At 40.3% G+C, this 24,330-nt stretch overlaps 2 protein-coding genes across 2 annotated transcripts; one reads left to right on the top strand and one right to left on the bottom strand.

The window, feature by feature from the left end:
- The first annotated feature begins 1,621 nt into the window (after positions 1–1,621).
- Positions 1,622–14,021, top strand: LOC310669728 (uncharacterized protein). The gene is made up of 3 exons (XM_083424171.1): positions 1,622–1,819; positions 11,054–11,208; positions 13,807–14,021. The coding sequence occupies exons 1-3, from the start codon at positions 1,706–1,708 to the stop codon at positions 13,889–13,891; spliced, it is 354 nt and encodes a 117-aa protein (XP_083280297.1). The 5' UTR covers positions 1,622–1,705; the 3' UTR covers positions 13,892–14,021.
- On the bottom strand, positions 11,801–24,014 carry LOC310669463 (uncharacterized protein). The gene is made up of 9 exons (XM_083423530.1): positions 23,833–24,014; positions 19,277–19,621; positions 18,717–18,951; positions 18,391–18,491; positions 15,717–15,897; positions 15,157–15,199; positions 14,027–14,096; positions 12,998–13,037; positions 11,801–12,419 (listed from the first exon to the last, which is right to left on the bottom strand). The coding sequence occupies exons 1-9, from the start codon at positions 23,876–23,878 to the stop codon at positions 12,347–12,349; spliced, it is 1,134 nt and encodes a 377-aa protein (XP_083279656.1). The 5' UTR covers positions 23,879–24,014; the 3' UTR covers positions 11,801–12,346.
- Positions 24,015–24,330: the final 316 nt, after the last annotated feature.

The following is a 24,330-nucleotide window of genomic DNA, read 5'->3' as shown; positions in this document are numbered from 1 at the left end:
TTTTATCATCTTGACTTTTCAACTGTTTAATAGCCCTTATCAGCAAATAAAAACCTCCCACGACAGCTGAGCAGAGTGATCGAGAAAGCCATAAACACAGAAAGGAAGAAGACATCTATAGTTAAACCAAGCCTGAATGCCTGTTTGCTGCCAAAATCCTCCGTAAATACAGAGGTCTAACAGGTTTATTATCCTCCCTTTGATTGTATGTCATTATAAATGCATTGTTTTCAAAAACATCAATTCCTCCTTAGTGCACACTTTGCAGTAAAACACACTGATCTGGATTCTTTTAAAAGATTAATAGACATAGCTCCCCTCAGATTCTAAACTTGTAAAATAACTAGATATTGCTTTGCAAATTCGAAGTGTACAATTGCAGGAATTATCTATGCTGTATTGCTAGATATTAGGAGGTGAGTGAGAAAGTATAATAGGATGAACTTTGGATTCATGAAGAAAGGACTACTGTTTAGGGGTGCATTACAAAGGTCAAGGGCTGTTTTCACCAAGCTGGTGCCTTCCAAATGCTTGATCTACTACAATTCCCATCAGTCCCTTCCAACATGTGTATAGTACAGTGGCAGAGTGTCACACAGGCGGCTAAGAAGCCAAGGATTCAATTCCCTCTCACTGTATGGCTGTGAGCCAAGCATCTCTCAAGCTAAAATGAGCAGGCACCAATAAAATGGGCAGGGGAGGGCCATGTATGCTACCTTGAAGTCCTTGGAAGATTAAGGCAATACAATCTAAGAAATAGATGTATTGTGTAGACAGGCATATCCATGTTTGGATGAACCTGCAGCCCAACTCAGACATTCTCCCTCCTGCAATTTCCATCATGCAAGGGGATGCATAGCAGACCCTCCAAGTGTTCCTGTTTTCAAGGAACAGCCCCAGATTAACAGAAGACATACTGGGATCTGATTTGATCCCAGAGTGTCCCGCTTTTTCTTAGATGTCCCTATTTTCATCAGAGAAATATTGGAGGGTATGGTAGGATGTTGCTCTTTTCATCATATAAATGTTGGATGGTATGCGACCCCTGAGCCAAGGAGGTTTAGACGACATCTGAAGGCAGCCCTGTATAAAGAAGGTTATTTTTTAATGTTTAATGTTTTGTTATGTTTTTCTGTATGTTGGAAGCCACCCAGTCAGATGGGCAGGGTATAAATTATAACATTATCATCACCACCACCACGGGTAGAAACTGTTCTTTAACCTGTTGGTGCGGCTTATCATTCTTCTATATCTCCTGCCCAAAGGTGCTGGCCAGGGTGTGAATCACCCCTGAGAATGTTCCTCGCTCTTCCGAGGCAATGGTCTCCTGCGATGACATCTAGCAGACTCAGGGGACAGCCCATGATATTGTGTGCTGTCTTCACCACCCTCTGTAGGGACTTTCTGTCCATGGCTGTCAAACCAGCGTACCACACCGTAATACAGTATGAGAGAACACTTTCTATCGTGGACTGATAGAAGGAAATCATCAGTTGCTGTCTAACACTGTTCTTTCGAAAGATCCTAAGGAAATGAAGTTGTACAGTACCTTGAGCTGCTTCCATACCTACCATGTGCTTTACTGTGATTAAGACTCTGAATAATACTCTTCCTGTTGCTTTTAGTAACTTGAGGGAAGGAGCACTGAGGATTCTATTTATGGCTTCCAGCCGCCACCTCAGATTTCACCTGGAATCCTGGTATAATGGTTTCAATTGTGACCAGCTTTTTTACACATCACATTAAGCACGTATATATGCAGAGCCTGAAACCCTACGATGACCTTCAAAAAGAAATCCTGGACATTTCCACAGTCCGAGTAAGCAATCTAAAAGGGGATAAGGAAGTTCTATTTACAATTGGAAGATATTGATTAGTTTCAGAAGCTAGGAAGTCTGGTTTTCAATTTTAAATATATCCAGAGAATTGAACACCCCAAATCCAAGATCCTATCCTCCCAACACAGTTTGCCACCACCACCACCAGTGGAAAAAGTGCTATGAAAACTATAGCTCAGCAGGTTTAAAAAAATGGCATTCGGTTGTAGCAGTGCTTTGTGTATTCCACCCATTATTTCTGGAGAAGTGCTCCAAAATGAGAGAAAAAAGCTCTTCAGCAGAATTTCTCAGACAGGGATCTTATTTTCCCAGCATTTCGTATTTCTTTGCCATGCAGCTCCTTCTCCTTTATCGCCTTCATGAGGCTTCTGCATCTTTTCCAATCAAGCAGATTTGAGTGTAATTTATTATTAGTTAAGAATTAATAGGCAACTGAAAGTATAATGCTACATTTCCCCTCTTATCTTTTGGTTTTCAGCAGCATTAGGCACAGGAGTCCCGGCATTCAATTTGTCATTTACACACATTGTTTTGTCATGTAATATATTGTGATGTTAGGCTACAAGAAATTTTAAAAAGCTCTTAACTGCTTTTGTCTGATGTATGTTTCCAAAAGAACCCAGTGCTATTTAATGAGCACCACTTACAGATTTTTAAAAAATATATATATATTAAACAGTTTATAAATGCTTTTAAATGAATAAAGGTACCCCTTCCCGTACGGGCCAGTCTTGACAGACTCTAGGGTTGTGCGCTCATCTCACTCTAGAGGCCGGGAGCCAGCGCTGTCCGCAGACACTTCCGGGTCACGTGGCCAGCGTGACAAAGCTGCTCTGGCGAACCGGCACCAGAGCAGCACACAGAAACGGCGTTTACCTTCCCGCTATAAAGCGGTACCTATTTATCTACTTGCACTTAAGGGTGCTTTCGAACTGCTAGGTGGGCAGGAGCTGGGACCGAACGACGGGAGCTCACCCCGCCGCGGGGATTCAAACCGCCGACCATGTGATCGGCAAGTCCTAGGCGCTGAGGTTTTACCCACAGCGCCACCCGCGTCCCTCCCAAATGAATAAAATAATGAACCTCTCTCTTCTTAAATAAGGTTTATTTTTATATTTGCAATGCGTTTCCATATCTCACATCCCCCTGAAATGACCGTATTTTGAATTACACATACATGGTTCTTTTTAGCAGGGATGTGAGCAGCAATGCAAATTATATAGTTTGAATTGCATCTCCTTGGTAAAGTAAGTAAGACAGAGAGAGTACATCACAATGGCTTCTCTTTTTATTGTGGAATATTCCTTCCCTCCTTCATTGCATTGGCTTTTGAAGCTGCAAACATCATGGTATGAGAAATCTGTATAGAGGCAATTATGCACAGAATGTGAGTCTTTTCCCACCATGAAGTAATTTAAATATGTGAGTGGAACTGAATAGACAAGAATGGAAAATTAACACTGTAATCCTATGTATTTTTACTCAGGAGTAACTCCTATTAATTTCAATAAGACTTAATTCCTAATAAAGATGTTCAGGATTGCAGCTTCAATGGAGGGCTACAGTCCCACTAACTAGACAATGAAATGTGGACAGAAATTAAGGCTTTTGAAGGAGCATCTATAAGACTGCATGTAGAACAGAATATCAGCACATAATACTTTAATATTTTATGTGCTTCTGAAAGACACCAGTATAAAGAATGGGCCATATATTTTGTTCTGCATTGAAAGCTTCTGCTCTCCATGGATTCTAGCCATCATTAAACCGAATTTTAGCCCAAAGATTCCACTACAGTTTTAGGATTCTTCCTTCAAGTCAGAAGTTGAAGGGCTGACATATATAGGAAAGGAACATAGTCTTCTCCAGGTTTAACTCAAAGATCCTATCAAAGTTTTAGAGACTCTTGCTTCAGATGAAGTTTTACAGAGCTGTTCTGATAGTACTCCTTTTTTAGAAGAAGGCTTTTTTGTGAAAGCCTTCCCTCACGAGGTACCTTAATATGTTCCCAAATATTGGTATGAAAAGGAACTTGGACTCTCTCATATCACCCAAATCATCCATAAAAGGTGTTTCAGTGCAATTCTCACTGAAACTACGGTGTGTGTGTGTGTGTGTGTGTGTGTGTGTAAATAGTGTTTTTTCATCCATAGCATAGTGAATTTTCATTAGCAGTATCTTGTAATGGGGAACAAACACATATATTTAACAGTTATGTTAAACAGTTACATATAATGTTTTTACTTAGATGGGTGGATGATGAACAGGTAAGAGTTCATTTCCCCCTAAGAGTTCATTTTTACCATTGTGTAGACTGGAAAAATGCTAATTCCCTGCAACAGCAGTGTTTCTATAGCAGAGGACACCCGAATCACCTATAAGTTGGGTAGTAGCCATATTTCAGGAAGGCTGGTTCAAAATAATGTCAGAGGCTAAGGGGACATTTCCATTATTCTATTTTTCACGTAAGAATTGCTGAGCGATACAAGACAGCTGATGTAATGTGTTTTATTCTGTCACATTTCACCACATATTGGCTGTACCCATCAATTTTTCAGGAAATGGTTACAACATGTGGGGATGTGGAATTGCTATGTCAAAATTATGCTCTTTCTCTCATTTTAATCTCAAGAAATATTCAGCTTTCAGTGTGTGTAATAATTACATCCTTCTCACTTTAATTGTCCCCTACTGTTTCAATTTGAGACTATACTCTTCTTTATTTCCTTCCCTCAACTACCGTGCTGAGCTGCAACTCTTCCTGTCAGTGCTGGTGGGTCATGAACCAAAAGTTCCATTCTTTTCTTTACCGGAGTTGTTATACAGCTGGATATGTGTTAGTGTAAAGTGCTCTGAGACCTTGGAAATGAAGAGTGCTCGACAAAAAAGTGAGGTATTGTGGCTGGATTTGAAAGTGAAGTGGAAAACAGAGCACGGAAACAAAAACCAAAGCACAGAGGGCTCAGCCCAGTGGAAATGTTGCAGACAGCAGTGTAAGTTCATGGCAATGAATGATAGATGAGATACGCTGGCATTCACTCTGTGCTGGGAGCAAGCTTGGCAAAAAGAAATAGCAGAAGTGAGAAGTTCGAAGAGAAAGAAGTTAGATGTCTCAGTCATTTTGCTACAGAAAACACAGTACAAAACATCAGGGAAGGCTTAGGAAGGCTTAGCTGAAAGTGCTTGCTCTGCCTATAAGGACCTTAATGGCCTATACACAGGTCTACTGAAGGACTGCACCATCTCATATGAGCCTACTTAAGGTCACCTTCTGAAACCTTGTTCCAAGTGTCTCCTTTCACAGGTTTAAGTGGGTTTCCAAGGACAAGACTTTTTTCAGCTAGTACCCTTTCTATGAAATGCCCTCCAGAGAACTGTTTACCTTTTAGGTGGGAAAACTTTGGTCTCCAGATGTTGCTGGACAAAATGCTGTTTTGATGTTGTCGTCCAATGCTGTTTTGGCAGCCTCCAGTTGCCCATCTCTGCTCTAAAATAAATGTGCATTGCATGAAAAATACTTCATTTTCTTTGACCTGAACCTATCCACCAATCAATTTCACTGGCTGACCCCAAGTATTTTGAGAGCATGGGGATGGAGCCATTTTTCACACCAGAGGGGCTCTTCCAAATGATTATGACACTGTAGAAGAACCTGGTTTAGCTAAGACTTAACTCTGTAGCATTCTCAGCATCTGCCAGCTGTTTCTGAGCTGAAGCAAAACTGGTTTGTCAAAACAAATAGTAGGGACACAGCCATCAAGAAGAGAAACCTTTAACCTTAACCTGTTTCATTTTTTTCACCTGAAGAATTTTTTAAAAGAGACATTTTATATACACAATTCTGTTTTTTTTTTTTTAAGGGAAAGGTTAGAAGGTTTAAGGAGAGATTTCAAATTAAACAGCTTAATTTGGTGCTAGGCAAATGATCCAAAACTTCAGTAAATAATTCATCTGCGCAACGTACATCATATTGCAGTGAGGCCTGTGATGCAAATTGTGTCAAGGGGGGCTTGTTTTGTGCAGAGACATCTTAATTCAGTACACAAAGATAATCCAAACCCCCATAAATGATTCATTACTGGATTGAGCACTGTGGATTTCTCCACAGACATGCTCTATAGTGCATTAAATATGCACGTGGCTTTTATGATGCATATTGGTAAAGCCTGAGTTTGGGAGAGAAGGATAATCAGTGCCTATTTTATCACACAGATAACTTAAAACGGAGATAGTCGATACCTAAGCACAACAATGGAAAGCAACCACCTACCAGCGATTATTGCAGTAAGGCACATATATGTGACATTTCATCACAATATAATCACTTTGGAATAATTTCAGGAATGCAGCAGCTTCAGAGACATACCTGGCCCTAAGGTTCGCTACAGATTATACATTCATCATCCCTATTTCCATTTCACCCCTAGCTATTGATCATTGATCATGCTTGCTGGGGCTAATGGGAGTTATGCGTGCAGCAACACCTAGAAAGCCCAAGGTTCTCCACACCTGGCTTATGAACTGATTTTACCTAGGAGAACTCCTCCATGTAAAATCCAATCTTCAGGGAGGTCAGTGCCAAAATATATATATCGGAGTTTGGATTGGGTTGAGTTTGCATTTTGCATGCTCTGCACTGCACAGAATGTGAATTTACGTTTCTTTCGGGATTGCACCAAAATCATTTTTAGGTGGACTATTTTTTATTTTATTTCATCTCCTCTACTTCAGTATGTAATAGTATGTCATATAGATAGAATTGCTACTTCAGATCATGCTCCAGTGTGTCTTGCCATGCAGTTAACTGATGTTGCTTAAATAATAATAATAATAATAACAGTAATAATAATAATCTGACAGGGTTGCTCCAGCCACACTGGCTCTTGGCATTTAAACACGGGGCTTCTGAATAATGGGGGGGGGGGGGTTTAAGACAGAAGGGAGTTGAATTTCAGGAATATTTTGAAAATAATATTCCTGAAAATAACCATTCATGTACTATTGAATGGTGAGCATGTAATGTAGAGAAAACAGTGAATCCCTTTTTAAGTCTATTTGCAGTATCCCCTTCTCCAAATCTGAATCAAAGATTACAACACGCTAAATATGAATTTAATAATTTATTGCCTGTTAAAGCTGAATTTGCATTGACATAAATATGCCAGAAGTATTGGGAACATGCAAATGTTCCATCTGCGCAACCATTGCAGTTCACCAGACAGAATGACCCCCTTCCCCATGCACTATTTTGGGGGTTCTCCTAAAACACCCCAGAGCCAATTTCGTGGTGACACAGGGGTAGTGGGAAGGAGGGGGGGGGAGCTACGATAATAAACATTTAAAATGGCTACTACTATGGAAATTTTATGCTATGGCTTCATGTAGCATCTGCTATCATCAGTCCATGACATCTCGTCCCAGCAAAAGCAATAAAATAAAACTACAACATCACAACTCAAAGCAGATGCAGCAAATCTAAAGGATAAATAATAGAAAGAACTGTAAGTGAAGCCCTAGCCAGGCAGAAGCAGCAGCAAAATTCAATATCATTAAAAAAAAATCCTGCAGCAAAGTAAAAACTCCAGATAGAATAAAAACTACCATGCTCCCCCAAAAGCTTCCTAGAAAGCAGAGTTTTTGCCACACGGTGGAAGCCATTAAAAGGAGAGTGGGGAAACTCAAGCCAGGTGTCCATCAGGAGCAAGTTCAAAATCCTAGCCACAGCTAACCAGAGTTGTTATACTTACAAGGCCACCCTCTGTCATTGCTGTGAAACTACCTGTTCTTTAGCTCTGGAGCCTTTGTGCTTGTTTTATTTAGTCATCTTGCATTGTTCTTCTGTCACTCATTTTCTACCTCTCTTCTTATGACAAAAAACGCTGCTCATCAGCTGGGCTTTTTAGCAAATATATTACTTATATTCTCACCTTCCTCAAAAACCCAAATGTGTTTGCATTCAACTTAGAACTTGGAAATGAACCAGAAAAGTAATGAAACGAGGATGAAAGCACTGGTAGGAACCATCTGCTATAATGAGGTCTATTAAGAAAGTTACATTGGTATTCTATTAATCTTGAAATAATCTTTTAATTCCCTCTTCTTAAAGGATTTGCCTTCCTATCTCAGCCACTGGCTGGCTTTGCTATAGTTTTCTTTTGTGTTTCCTCATTATCCAATCCTTGTTCCGAAATAGCTGTATCTTCGTTTTTAATTACTTTTCTCCGCCTTCTCTATATTAATCGGGCTAGTTAGGTCATTATCTTCTCTCTTCAGGCCTTTTTGAGCCAATTTATTGGTCATTTTAGTGTAGACAATTTCCCCCAAGCTGCAGGTATAGGTACCCGTCAAATGATTTCATAGACATAAGCTAAATCTTTGATTTAATTACCACATTGCTTCATGAAGCCGAGCTGTTGTCCCTTTGGATTCTCCAGATATAATACCATTAAGTTTTGACATTGAATCGGAACAAATTAAAAACCACTTGGGCCAGGAAGCTGCTGTTCTGTGTGCCATAGTAATTGCAATGAATTGAGCACTGTAGAATTTCAAGGGAACATTAAACTGGATCGATTCCCCACCATCCCCACCATCACCCTGGTTATAAATGCAGTTCCTAAAAGAGTCTCAAGGGATAATGAATGTCAGCACACCACATGGAAATGGGATAGCAAACTGAATTTCTTCTCTGATGTCGAGTTGGATTCACGATACATCAGAGGCTTACAAAACTCATCTTATATAAGGGGGGAGTAGAAAAAACACTTATATCCAAAGAAAAATTATACTTTAAAAGCAATAGAAGCTGTTATACTCTAACTGGGAACAGGTTCAAATCTTAAAATTTGCATGTGAGCATAAGTGAAAAATATATTGGCATGATGGCACTCCATATGGATGCTATAATGTTTGTAAACAGCCTACCATATTGCTGGGGCTAATCTCACAATGCATCCCATGCCTCACCTCTGCTTCCAGGAACATATGTTCAAAAAATGCTCCTCCGGTCCACCTAGTTAACGGGTGATTGTGAAATCACCATGGCAACTTGTGCTTGTGTTGATACAGTCTAAAGAAAGGGGTTGAATTACCAGGCTGGTGGCATGGAATTTTAGCAGAACAATATTGTTTAGTAAATGTGATTTCCTCGGAACTACACCCTTGTGTAACTAATTGTCTTTGCTGTGTGATTTTAAAGCAGTACCGTAGCATTGGCTTCATGTCTTATAAATAGGCATGCCGTTGTATAACTGAAGATCCTCTCTCTATACCAGACTGACTGTGCTCTGAGATCTTCTCAGGAGGCTCTTCAATGTCTTTTTTGCAATTGAGGGAAGCTCATTATGTCTGTTATATACATAACGACTGTATGTTTGATTGTGCACAGCTGCATTAGGTAATGCAGCAACAGTTACATGAAATGGGGGAGGATGTTGGGATTTCATTCCTCCCGTTGCAGGATGTGTAATTGTTTTCATCACATGTCTGTGTTGACATTCTGTACTGTTGGAGTCATGAGAACGGAAGTTTCAGTTACACTGTTCCATTATGTTGTACTATTGCTTTTCTGCTCTCTCGGAGATGGAGAAAGGAGCCATGTTTTCTTTTGTTCTTTTGTTCTGTTTTGTACATAATAAAGTAGCTTAGAAATCCACATCTCCAATGCGTAGCTTCTGCTTCGACTCTGCTGTTGTATTGTGTGCATATATCTTCGGATATGTGTTCCAGAAGTGCCTGGCATTCTCTAGTTGGTGCAAGAAGCCCAGCAAGGTCTATCTCCATGTACCCAGGCACCAACAGGTGAGACGGAACATGAGCCTTCTCTGGAGGTGCCTGTATCATGGAATCTCTTCTCACGAGTGCAACTGGTACAAATGTTAAAATTTCGGCATCAGGCTATTTACTTGTTTGTCCAGGCATTATAAATTGATGATTATTTAGCTTGCTCTCTTGCCTTGAGCTCTGTGTTTTGTTTTTCAATTGATATGTATTTTATCATTTACATTTTGTAATTTACGTATCACTGTAGATGAAGAGTGGGTTGGAGACACTTTAAATAAATAAATAAAATTGTGATATGTATCAGGTGCAGAAATGCCCATCTATGTATGCATGCTTGATTGCTTGTTAATGATCGGTGATGATCAGCTGATGTGCTGATGTTTCTAGAGCCATATGACATTTATTCAGTGGGTAATATCAATGAGTAAAAGATGTTACTTCAGTAGCCTAGCTACAAAGCATGTAAGTTTGTCTGCGGTTTTAAAAATTAAGATGCCTGGGGAAAAGGTGGAATGATGGTGATGATGATGATGATGCACATAGCCAGAATCCCATCTGTCACCCATGATTCCATGGCATCATAGAAAAAGAATGACATGATGTGAACATTTCCAGGATGCACTCTGTAAACACATATGCACAAAACTTCAAAGATGCTCCAAAAATCATAGGACATAATACATGGAAGCTTTTATCAAACTTAATTTGGCTAACAGATTCTGAATTGCAATAAGGTACTAATGGGTCAGTCAGTTCACTCATCCTTGCTTTGAAGGACTTCTTAAGTGAGAAGGAATGTTAACCTTAATACAGTACGTCTTTTTTCTTTTACTTTGTCGCTCTTTAAAGAGCTGCCATGTTTGCCAAGTTTCTCTGCATCCCGGGATTGTATTTGTTATGCCTTATTTCTTTAGAGGAATGTATGTCTCTCTTGGTTGCTTCTCCAAAAGATCTCTTTAACCTTTCATTAAATGTGCTGACAGCTGGTATCAGTTCCTCATGAATTAGTTCAGTGCATTTCCATTTACATATGTCCCAACAGAATTCATTAGCGTTCCGTGCAGGTTCCTGTCCTCTGATTTCCTTTGTAAATTCAAACATGAGCCAGAGTAAATAATTGGAAGTGAGGATATGGAGAGCAAGGTGGGGAAGAAGGAATGCTCAGGTGCCTCTGTTGCATCTAATTTGCATTTGTGGGGCTCAGTCTCCATAAGGCAGATTTGCTCAGACTGGCTTCTCCATTATCTTGAGGAGTGCATGTGTATGATGCATTATAACTTTTCAGAATGAAATGTCAGATAGGTTGGGAGTGTTTGAATCAAATCCTGTCTGTTCATTGGTCAAAGGAGGCATTCCACATTGTGCACTACCCTTGCCGAAGGTGCTTTTCCACTTCTAGTTACCCCCCTACTGCGGTTGTCTCCCCCTTTCAGCCCCACCAACTTGCCATATCTGGAAGAAAGAGTAACAGACAAGTTGTAACTGCACCACGGTTATTTCTCATTCTTCAAGACTCGGCAAAATGCCTGGTTAACAGCTTGGAGGCAACATCAGACAACATGGAGGCAGTTGACAAACAGGAACAAAGGTATGGTTTCCATCGCAAGACCATGGTGCAAACTGCGCTAATGGTTCTAGCTGTCTTAGGATATTGAATAACAGGATTGCAAAAATGTTGGGGAAAGAATTTGGGTAATGGAACAGAATGCATGGGAAAGTGCCTATGAAATCAATCTCAGCAAAGATTCAAGAATCAACTCTTAAACTTTAGGTAGCACTATACACTTGTAATTTTAAAACATTAACCCCAGTCTGTCTGCAAAATGCTGTAAAAGAACAGAAAGGCATGTATTTCCATTTATTGTGGCAGTGTGCAACATTCTCATGGACATGTTTGCTCCAAAGAAAATGACTGAATAAACTAAAGACAATGGCGACACTGAATCTACCAAGATACAGAGCCTAGATGGCCCATTAAACTAAAAATTATGAGTACTTGTAAAACTCAAACATGAGCTAGCTCAAACACATGGAAGAGAGCAATTCTCACTTGCATTTCTGGGGCAGTCTGCATAAGGCAGAAGTCCTCATCATTAGGCAATACATGAATAGTTTACTTAAGGATTTGATTTATTTTAAACATTTTTAATAGATTTAATCAATTTTAATTTTTATTGTATTGTAATTAAGCAGTGCTGTATATACATTGTCTAAATACAGTGCTGCTACCACTACCAATAACAATAATTCTGCAATGCTTCTTTACATACAGCATGATTAATATGTATTACTTGTAAAAGGATTTGCATGATGTAAGCTAAACAGCTAGAAATTTGAGGAAGAAAATGTTTAAGTAATAGAGTTTAGCATTATTAGTAACTGCTGGAATAGCAGATTACTACCAGATGGAAAATAGACCAACATGCTGTTGCTGCTGCTGCCACAGCTGCAACTAATATCACAGCCACTACCATTATTTACCATTCATTTTATGCTTAGTACAGGATTTTAAAATTACACATGAAAGGTTGAGGCAGGGAAGAGAGCCCAATAAAAGAAGAGAAGCAGCGGGGGGGGGCGGGGAGATGAAGTGGTTAGTTGGCAAATAGATGCAATAGGGCGATCAGCATAAGTTATGCAATCTATCATTCAGGAATGCTTCTTCGAAATGCTTCCATTCATGGATCTTGAATTTGTAGCTAGATTTGAATGTAAAAATGTGACTGCTACAGAGGAAACATTCCATTCTCTCCTCCTGTTTCAGCAACTGTTTGTTCGGGTTCTTCATGTGTGTTTAAGCTGCAAGGACAAGCACAAGTCTTTTAAAACTTGGGGTAAATAAGTACACGGTTGTTTTGTTTAACTTATTCATTTAGCTCAGTTTCTTTCGCTATACTGTAGTTCTGGTGCCAAATTAAGATTGCCAACCCATGAATAGGTAAAAGTATTGTACAATACATGGATTTAGATGGGCCTGAAAGTCAGTGGAGTCTGTAGGTGTCGTGGGTGTGTCAACATACACCTTAGGATAACAGATTTCTTAGGATAGTAAAAAATAAATAAATCCTTATTACTCCCCCCACCCTTCAATATTAGCATATTAAGCCTATGGGATAGCATCCATTGGATAAGTGCAGAACAATTACTATGGCCACATTGATATTTCCCAAGAAAAGAACACAAGTCCTGCCCTGAGGATTATTTACAGTCTAAAAGAAAAATTAAAAAGGACAGGGCTATTGGGTAAGGGTAATAAACACAAAGGGAAAGGGGGAATAAATAGAACCAGAAATGTTAGTGTGGGCTCACATAAAAATTATTATGTCTCTCTTTCAATTAGACACAAAAAAGAATTGGATTGCAAACTAAACTCTAACCTTTTGGTTTCGTCAATGTGGTATTTTCTAATCTTTTTACCTAGAGAGGGAATGAAGATTGATTAGTTTTAAGAGGAACATCTATTCTAGGACAGTATGATGCAATTTAGTGAACCAACAGACTTGGCTAAGTCATAATACCCAACTCTTGAGGAGTAGAAAACTTTCACTAAAAGCAACAGGAATAGCATAGCAAGCAGTCAGGACTCTTCTTTGTGCACAACTGAAAGACCACACAGGAAGAGATTGCTGAGGGTGACTTCAAAGATTCACCCAAGAGGGTTTCATGCACTGGAAGAGAAATGGAGCACTGAAAGTGGCAAGGCTCCCTATTCCTTAATAATCATAGGAGACATGGGCTGCAGTGCTAGAGAAGAGTGTGCAGCTTTTAAGAAAGAAGAGAAAAGAGAATAAAGCTCTGTGAAATTGGAGGGACATTGCTGCAGGAACACAGTTTTGTTCAACATTCTGGTGCTTCACAACCACTTGAATTGTTTTTTATGCTGATAGTCTACTCTGTTTAAATACAATTTTATTTTGGTGTATATTGATGTTTTATGGTGCTGATTATGCATGAATCTGATAGCTTTGCTGAAGACTGGTGCAAGGGCTCAGTCCTACACACACTTACCTGGGAGTAGGGATTTGCGGGGGGGGGGGGGCAGAGTTCATTTCAGTATGCATTTAAAGCCAAATCTATGCAGTCTGCACTTTCTCAAACAATATACAAACAGAAATGCAGCCATCCTTATCTGGTAATTGATGAATATAATCAAATGATTAAAATAAATACTCTCTTTCCTCTCCAGCATGGAAGGAAGGAAGGAACCAACCAACCAACCAACCAACCAAGAGAGAATGGTCTATGAAATGTCAGAGGCATTCGTGGAATGAAAATGAGTTGTCTTGCTAGTGTGCTCTAGGACTAGATTAGCAAACTGGAGCTTTGTTAGGGGAAAGTTCCAAAAGATTTCTTCAGTACCAAGCATTTATTTAAAACAAAGTACAAACTGTATATTTCATACTTACGTCTCATTAGCAGTACTACTGGAATCAAGAGGAGAACCAAAAGCACAGTAGCACCAAGAATCAGCACTTCCTAACAGGAAAAAATACAAACCAAATAGGCTTTTAAAACTGTTATGATCCAGGTTAAGTTTGCCAACAGACGAGGACACCTGGACACCAGTGTTCTGGCCTGAAGCTCCAGTTGGTGGGCTGAAAGGAGTGGATCGGTCAGCACATTTCACTTGAGTTGGATTTTATGATCCAACCCACTCTACCTTCCAAATATACGAGTTTGCTTTTCCTTTACAGAACTAGAGATGTAAGTAGAAGAACATTTACACATGCTGGGGACAAGCGTTCAATAAATTTCTCTTTCACCTCGATCAGGGCACATTTTTGAGGGTGTAAATTGGAACAGCCTTGTCATGGTAATCCCTTGTGTCCTTACAGTATGGCCAGAAAAAGCATATGCAGGTGTATGCTGAAGGCCTGGCTTTTCTTCCCTGGAGTAGAGCAGGAGAAGGATTCAGGGAAGTAATGCATGTCCCAGTGGTTGACAATACAGAACCCATGGGTACCAGTGTGCCCACCAGTATCATCTATGGCACCCATGAAAAGTCTCAGGAAACATCTCAAAAATCCACGATACATCAGAGACTTGATCTTTCTATTCCATTCCTGTTTGCACTGGCTCAGTCTCTCCTACAATGAATATACTCCCTTAAACCTGTCACATTTAATTGAGTGTCAGGATTGGACACACACCTTCCCACCCATTCTGAACAGAGAAGAGGAACAAAGAGTTTCCCTCCATGAACAAGTCTGGTGGTGGCTGATATAGCTGGATTTCTGCCCATTGACAGGTTGACTGTTGTGGGAGAGGGATCATGCCTGCACCATTTTGTGGCCCCATCTCTTTTTCTGCTCTTTTAGATGTGGCAGCCATTTTGTGTTCTGACATGGCCCCACAGCTGTCATTTTGTAACTGGTGTCAAGGTATGCCCACTTACCCCCAAATGTTGGTAACACCTCACTTAACCCCTTTCTGACTGGCTAATGTTTCTGCTCCAAATCCCATGCCTTTCCCTGTGTACATATATGGCAGGAGTCTGAGCTTGTTGGAAAAGTAAGCAACCAAATACAATACATACCTTATATGTTACTAGCATATCAGAAATTCCAAACTGGTTTTGGCTAAAAAAAAAAAGAGAAAAAAATGAGGATCACAAATCATAAATACACATTTTAAAGCTTATAACATTCCAATGAGAGTTTACACAATAAAACTGGTTGAACAGACGAGAAAATGAAATTTCCTTTATTTTTATTTGCAGTGGTGGCCATCTTTATAATGTCATTGCAGCTTAAAGCTACTAATGAGAACATGACACCACAGATATTCTTCCAGTACATGGGATTATGAATCAAATGAAACCACCCTAACCACTGGAACCTTGTGGGATGCCTGGAGTAGGGTTACAAGGAGGTAGCCATTCCCATCCCAGGTTGATCACAAACAGCACCTTTTCTTTCCATTGCAGTTCAGCTTCTGCTAAAACCTGTTACTCATCTCACTATTCGCTATGGCCGAAATGTATGTAATTAATGAAGTAATTAATTTCAGTGGAAGGGGAATGTTAGGAAAAAGAGCAGAAAATAATGTAATGACTTGTGCAACATTTCCGGATAAAAAAAGAATAGTGAAGACTACCTGTTATTTGCTGGAGTCATTTCTATTCCTGACTTCTGATTATCATGTGAATGTTGGGGATTTTCACTTCCATTCCTGTTTCCAGTGGAGTTCTCTGACACCTGTGGGTGAACCACGGCACTTTTGGGGGACTGAAGGGTTTGGTCTTCTGAGAAGTAAGGGACAGTTCTCTGAGGAGATTCTAAGGGATTTGAAGAGGAACATTTGACTGAGTAGACTACAGTGCTGATGCAGACAATAAAAACACCCACCTAGAGTAAGGTTACCAGATTTTTTCAATGAATCCGGGGACACTTTTCAACTTCCTACTAAATAGATGGATTTTGTCAGGGGACTGATTTGTAAATACGGAGACTGTCCCCAGGAAACGGGGACATCTGGTAACCTTAACCTAGAGAATACAGTGGAGGAGAAAGCAGCAGGAGATACAGCCTACTGAGCTCACAGCGATCATCCAGTAGCAGCTCCATTGCCATAGGAATGAGAGACACTGAGGCAAACAGCTGCTTTTGAGCCCAGGACTGTGTAGCAAGGGGCAGGTTTAAGAATCTATTCACATTAAACTGTATACACATCTTGGGTAGTCCCACAACCACCACCACTTTCCACTACTTTCATCTACTTTCCTTCAGGTAACATGGGGGCTGTGGAGACAACAAACATAATGTTGGGGCCCTGGCTTTGTTTCTCATCATGCATCTCAGGTCCCATAATTCCTTCCACTTGGGAGTATGTTCCCACCAAACACTGGAAAAGAACAGATAACATATTCCACTGTGATCTCTTTACCTCCAGGTAGGATATTGCCTTATAATGCTGGTGTTTTTACTTTTTCCTGGTTCCTACGATAATTACCACAAACTGTCCATTGCATAGGAGAACCTTCAGGGAAATTATCTTTAGTGATTTTTCACAAATGGTCTTTCACTTACAGTACTGTAAATTTCAGGCTTCCATGAACTCTCCAGTTTGCAGCCCCCTCACACCATTTCACCAGAGTGCATATTGGGGGGCGAGGTAATATGGAAATACTGACTGACTTGGCAAGCTTTTCGGGCATCTGAATTATCTGAGGAAATCCTTGAATTGGTTTTTGTTTTTAAAGTGAGATGGGTTATGGTTAGAATTTTTCTCTTTCGGAAGAGAGGGTTTTATTCTGGAATTGTTGCCTAAGTTTATGGGGTCTTTTCACATGGGAGCAAAAGGAAATCAATGAGCCCTCCTTCCTCCCCCTGCCCATCCCCAGACTTGGATGTTGGCTGCTGTTTGTGGCTAGGAATTGGATTGTGGAAAACAAAACAATTAAGTCATGAACGCACATGTCAAATCTAGAATCTGAATTTCTGAGGACAGTTTCACAGAGGCCACCGGGGAGTCTGGCCAATCCTTTACAGTAGGAAAGGCAGGTCATCATAGGCAGACCTCTCTGCCATGAAGAATCCTTCTTGTGAATGCAACCTCCTTACATGGTCTGACTTGCATTAACAAAGTCTTGAAGAATAGCTCAAAATGGAGAATTGAAAACAATTGTTTTGGTGGGTTGCATGGGAAATGAGGAAGCTCATAAGCAGAAGGAAAGGAAACTTCTGTGTTTCTTTGGTCCTAGCGCCAACAATCTGGAACATGAAATGTGATTTAAGTAACTGTGTTCCAAGGTACACTTGACTTCTGGAAAACTGGCTCTGCCTTTGGGTTCTGGGAGAAATGCCCAGGCCCATGAAATAAAGACATTTTTGGGGTCACGCGGTCAAGCTATAGCTGTTGCAGCAAAGATTAATACAGAACTAAGAAATACTTCAATCCGACAGACAATGGAACACACTTAAGAATGTCATACCTCGGGTTACGAACGCTGCAGGTTGTGCGTTTTCGGGTTGTGGACCACGCCTAACCCAGAAGTACCGGAACAGATTACTTCCGGGTTTCGGTGCTCGCGCATGCGCAGAAACACAAAATGACATCACACGCATGTGCAGACACAATGCTTCAGGCTGCGAACACTGTGGCCTGCGAATGTGCCTCCCGCACAGATCACGTTCGCAACCAGAGGTATGACTGTAACTGTGAGGGAAGAGCAATCCAGATAAAGTGGAAGGTGGGGTTAGGGGGGATATTTTAAAAGGAGCACAGAAGAAGTGGGGAGCTATTCCCCACCCCCTTTCTTTTCTTTTCTCCTCAAAGTTGCTTAACCTAGCTGGTTTTTCAGTTGGAGCTACTTCTAGTCCCAGATTGCCACGGGGGGGCATATGGGGAGAGCCAGTGTTTAGGAGGAATGAGTTCACTTCTCCACTTCCACCTACCTTCTCACTTACGCCATTTTATGCTTTAAATTGTCCTGTCTTTATATGGATTTCCAGTTATTTCACCCAGATCTTCCACCATCATTTCTAATTTGACAGCCTGTATGTAGCTTGTGTGCTTTCAGTGCCTGTTGAAAACCCTTTTTATTTTACTCAGACTTTCCCTAGGAGAACAGCTATCGTTTTGTTTGCAGCTGATTCGATTATTACTGAAGAATATTCAGTCATGCTTTCAATGTTATCTTATGGCTGGTCCCCCTGCCATCTTGTTCACCAGTTAACTATTTTATATCAAGCATTTTATAAATTCTTAGAGCAAATAAATAAATAAATTGAACTTAAAGGAGGCAGTTCTTCTGGGTTAAGCATTGTACCTGTAGCTGGAGGGGCAGTCACTGTGGTAAAAAAACAACAGATATTTTCGGTCAACTCATCCTGGTGACTGGTTGGTGATGGTTTGAAGTCGACCAATGGACTGGTTGGTGATGGTTTGAAGTTGACCGATGGACTGGTTGGTGATGGTTTGAAGTTGACCGATGGACTGGTTGGTGATGGTTTGAAGTTGACCGATGGACTGGTTGGTGATGGTTTGAAGTTGACCGATGGACTGGTTGGTGATGGTTTGAAGTTGACTGATGGACTGGTTGGTGATGGTTTGAAGTTGACCGATGGAGAAGTTGACCAATGGTTTGAAGTTGACCGATGGATGACAGCCATGTCTGTCGTCACAAAAGATGTGGTCATTGTTGGAATATGAGCATCAGTGGGGGTTGCAGTGGGGGAATCAGGACTATTTGAAATAAAAGGAGATGCTTGTGGGAAAGTAACTGTGGTTACTAAGGGAGAAGGAGTACTTGTGGTGATAATCACTTGAGGTGTGGTGGCAATAGTTGTGGTGGAGACTGTGGTTGTTGTGGTGGAGACTGTAGTTGTTGCTGTAAGAAAACAACAAAAATATGTATCAGAACTGCATCTATGGAATGGGAACAAAGCAAATGGTGGCCAAAAAGATGACAACTCAAGCCAACAAATGAGTAGGTTGAAGGGGAAATTGTTTACTAACTGAGATTCTGTGATAGGTCAGATGAAAATATTTTTGATTAGATAGTTCAGCTCTGCTGCCAGCTAGATCAACTGCAGCTAAACAATGGTCCACAGACTCCCCACACAGTGAACTTGTAGTGCAGAGAAACCTAACATCTACTTTTCATAATTCTCATAGGATGGGGAAAATGGGCAGAGAATAATAATTCCACTCACCTCTATTAACCTGTAGATCCAAGGTAATTTTAATGTCATTGAACCAGCCTGGGATTTCAATACGACAGCAGTACAATCCTTTATCTCTTTCATTTAGACCTGTAATTGTCAGGGACACATCTCCCCATGTCACAGATCCCCTTAACTGGTACCTATGTGAGTTTCTTGATATCACCCGCCTTCCATCTGTGCGGAGAATTTCGTTGCTGCATTTAGAATTCGGGCAGCTGCCTCGGCCCCAGCACATAACGGTAAGGTCATAGCTGTTTCGGACAGGATAGGTGCATGGCAGTTTGATGGCTTGGCCCACCACCCCTCTTACTACAGTTTGAGATATGGTATCCACTGAGAAGAAAAGAACAGAGAAAATGGTCAAGAATATTTTACTCCATAAAATGTAATGTCGCTTTCCTGAAATGAAGGAACCAGTTTTCCTGAAAAACTATATATTTAAATTGTTAGCTATATATGAATGCGTTCATCACTTTTCTGTTATGTATATAGAAATCAAGCACACCTTTACATTTGTTATTTATTTAAGGTGTTTAATAACCAAACAACATACAATTAAAAATAATTAAGTTCAACAGTCAATATAAAATATCAATACAGTGGTACCTCGGGTTACATACACTTCAGGTTACAAACGCTTCAGGTTACAGACTCCACCAACCCAGAAATAGTGCTTCAGATAAGAACTTTGCTTCAGGATAAGAACAGAAATTGTGCTCCGGCGGCGCGGCTGCAGGAGAAAGCCACATTAGCTAAAGTGGTGCTTCAGATTAAGAACAGTTTCAGGTTAAGAACGGACCTCCAGAACGAATTAAGTACTTAACCCAAGGTACCACTGTAGTCTGAAACAAATAATCTAAACTAAAACTAAAACTAACAAGCAGCAAGTCCATTTGACATGTGTTTTGATCACAGAGGATTGATAGAGGGAGAATATTTTTATCAGACAATGCTTCACTTATTATTGCATGAATCGGAATCCTACTTATCATGCCTTACACCCCAGTCCTATACATATCTCAGCTGTAATTCCCAAGACCAATCATGCTTAGGTTATTTTTATTTTATTTTTGCCCGTTTTCCACCTGTCTTAGATTTCCTAGCCATTCCTGAATCATTTTCAGTAGAGGCAGGCAACCTGTTGCCTTCCAGATGTTCTTAACTACAACTTCCATTATTCCTACCCATTGGCCATGCTGGCTGAGGCTGATGAGAGTTGTAGTCCAGAACACCTGTAGCTTTCCCCCCCTTGTTTTTTTAAGTAAGTAGATTCTGGCATCCCCACTGTCAATGCCAGTTTACACTAGAACAGTGAGTTGTACTTCTGTGACCAAAGCATCTTGTGTTTTGGGGATGAGGTCAGACCTCCCTTTGTAATGCTTGAAACACAGAGAAGGTGGACTCTCTCATATTCTCCCTTTTGCTTAAGGCGCTCTGACAAAAGAAAGTTCTATGAGGTGGAACAAATTACCTGCTTAGCTTCATTGCATTTCAGTAGGGTCAAGGAAACAAGGATTTGTAACATTGTGCTTGTTTCATCCTTTCCTAGCCTGCTCTACCCTAGAGTTTGACTATTTATAATCCATACCTTTCTTGTCCTCTGTATGAAGTGACTTCTAATATTTTGCTGAGTAGAGGGCATGGGGGGGTCAGTGCAATGCCTCTGGCTGCTCAAACTACACAGTGCCCCTCTGCTCCTGTGCCTGGTTGTTGAAGCGGCAAAACGACCCTGTGATTCTAATCCCTACCCGGCTCAGCTCTCCCAGAGAGGGCCGCAGGCATGAAATGCTGTGCCTTGATTCTGCTGAGCGGTTCTTCTCCGGAGATCTGTGAATGTCATTTCCTCTTGGCAAGACTCCCAGGAAAGATGCGGAGGCTCCTCCAAATGGGCCCTCATAATTTTCATGCAACACTCCCCAGGTGATATTAGGACGGCACTCTCTTGCTATAGGATATGTTATTGGGATGATATTGCTTCTGGCCCGTGGGGTTTACACATTCCAGTAATGCTCTCATTACGAAGCAGGCTAAAATAATTTCAGGGGTGGGGGGAAGTTCAGTAGGTAATGAAATGGAAAGCAAGGGCATTGGCCCATCATTACAACACCGGCATTGACCAACAACCTTTTATTTTATGGCATATAGCATAAAGAACTGATAACCTATGTATAAGAACATTCAGGGGACGTCTAAGAATTCTGTTCTCCTTAGTATTACTAAGCTGTTTATTAAAGGTCTGCTCCCACTGAAATTATTGTTAACTGTAGAAATTTCAGCGATGACGAATAGAAAGGGCCAGCTTTTAGATTAGCCCTACTGTTGAGATTTAGGGGTCTGCATATTGAGAGATAAATCAGAGATAGCCACAACCTGGGAACCTCCTGTGTGGATTACTGTAATGCATTATATACACTTGAAAACAATCCAGAAAAGTTAGTTGGTCCAAAATAGGGGAGCAGGATTAGTAACCAAAACCAACTGCTATGCCTATAATTGAGCAGGAATTTGCCATCCACGTTAGCTTCCAGGCCCAGCTAGAAATGCTGGAATGTGTTGAAAGCCTGAAACAGCATGGAACAAGGCTTCCTGAAGGATTGCTCTCCCCATATATACTTACTGAGCAAAATCAGCTGGCACAGTAGGGTAGTACCATGCCATTCCATCCCAACAGTGGTGTAGGGGTGGGTCAGAGCAGTAGCAAGGACAATGCTGTGCCGCTTCACCAATGTGCCACTTCCACCAGTGTGCTCACGCAGCCCCAATCTTGCCACAACACTAGCCCACTCCTCCCTATTCCAGTAAATGGTGCAATGCCACTGTCAGGGGGCAGCAGGGTGGCATTGCACCAGCACCTCCTGCCACCCAGATCTTCTGAAGCCCTTCTACAGGTACCCCCACCCAACAAGGTGCAACAGGTGTCTACTAGAGAGAGGGCCTTCTCAGTGATGACACCCTAGTTATGGAATGCCCTTCTTAGACAATCTTGCCTGGCACCTAGGTTGGATACCTTCAAGACTAGGTAAATAACTCTTTAAAATTTACCCAGGTTTTTCCATTATAGAATATTAGAAGCTTTTAGTGGTTTGTTTTTTAATCCTTTATATTAAGGTTATTCACTACTGCTGGCTTTATTTGCATTTTATGGTGTTGCTGGTTTTAGTCAGTTTTAGATCTTCATGTTCATGCATTCCTGTGTGTTACTTTTTATTGTAAATGCTCTTAGCAGCACAAAATTATAACAGAGGTGCCTAATCTTTTTAAAAAATATCTATACCTGAAATGTCTGATTCTACTTTTAATGGAGTTCGTTCTTGTATGACTATTCATCTATCATTCAGCATTTTTATCCCCTTCCTAGCATAGCCTATGCAGCATAACATTTTATTTCAAGTGAACTAACAATCTGTAGTGAATTTCCATGGTGTTTGAAAACTGAAAATCTTGAACTGGAATTCTAATGGTGTTACTCGTATTCAGGGTACAGCAACTGAACTTAAGTAACTCATTTCCATTGACTTGATTTGATGACTAATATGTTTCTATTTGGGGAAAGAGCCTTGAACCTTAGTATTCCATAGTTCTGGGTTGCCCAGATCTCCTTGTGAGTTACACTGGGACATAATGTCAATAGACATAATGTCAATTATTATGAATTTTTCATTGATAAAATTATAATTTGAGCTAACAGGGAGATTCCATTTGTGACTGTAGTGTAAAATGAGAGAAGCTGTGGTGTTACGTGACAGATGGCATGTTTTTAGTCCTCAAACTGTAATGTTATCACTATGAAAATGTTATTCTTCCTACAAATCGCCTATTGTGCATATCAATGCCCAAACGATTTTGTGTTTTTTATTACTGTTTTCAAAATCAACAAAGTGACAAATTCCTGTTTCCCCTACAGTAAAGCATTTGCACATAAAACTTGTGGTTATGTTCTGTGGACAGATCAATGTTCTTCTAGTATCACAACTAGAAGTTACATTTCTATCACAGCTCTTCTAAAGCGATTCCACAATATAGTTATTCTGAGGTTGAAAGTCCTCAGACAGAAAGGTAACTAATAAACAGCTACTCTAAGAACAGCCTTTTCTTCCTATATCCCATCCCACAATGCCATTTGACCACTAATACAACAAACTAAATGTTTCAGTGTACCAGGCCAATTCATTGCAATACTTTACAACTATTTTAGCTCATTGGCTAAGCTAATGACTGGCTTAAACACACACACACACACACACACACACACACACACACACACACCAAACAAACCATGACACACACAGAGGCAACACTTGATTATAGCAACAATTTAACCCAGAATTGTCTTCTGAGACTCACTGGAAATATTTTTAAACAATCTGACCACTAAAACAGAATTCCAAAAGTCTACTCTTTACCAACACATAAAATTTTAGACATTCTTTTATTAGCTTAAATATGTGGGATTTTCTTCTCCTCGCTGCAAAACAGAAGGTACAAAATAGAATCTATTTTGTTACATAATCTAAAAAGAATAATGAATCTTAATAGCCACTCACCTATACAAATATGAATCACGATCCATTGAAGTAGTATGTGTGACATGTTTACAGTTCATAAACCCCCAAAGTGTCCTGTGTCAGAGCACTTATCACATCTTAACCAGTTTGAAAGTGCTGAGTGAGCGTTGCCTTTTGCAATTTCTCTATTTTGAGTTCAAGCACCTTAAACCTCAATGCCTCTGTGCTTCTAACGGCCAAATGGGTGTAACACAGGAGACCCATGGTCAACTATCCCTCTTCAAAATAATAATAATAATAATAATAATAATAATAATAATAATAATAATAATAAAATAAAATAAAAAAACCAACCTGCAGGGACATTTGATTTATATTCCATTGCCCATTACCAACTTTATTTTTAAGAAAATGCTTTGTATTAATTTTTGCAGGTAAGTAAACAGACACACAACCAATGAAACTAAAGAACCAAAACTCAAAAAAGAAATGAAAATGAAAGATGGCAGGGAATTGTGGGTGAAGTTACCAGAAAGT

This window comes from Podarcis tiliguerta (genome assembly GCF_965153285.1).
Source record: "Podarcis tiliguerta genome assembly, chromosome: 2".
Lineage (NCBI taxonomy): Eukaryota > Metazoa > Chordata > Lepidosauria > Squamata > Lacertidae > Podarcis > Podarcis tiliguerta.
The sequence above is the reverse complement of the archived record's forward strand: the minus strand, read 5'-3'. Positions and strand labels throughout refer to the sequence as shown.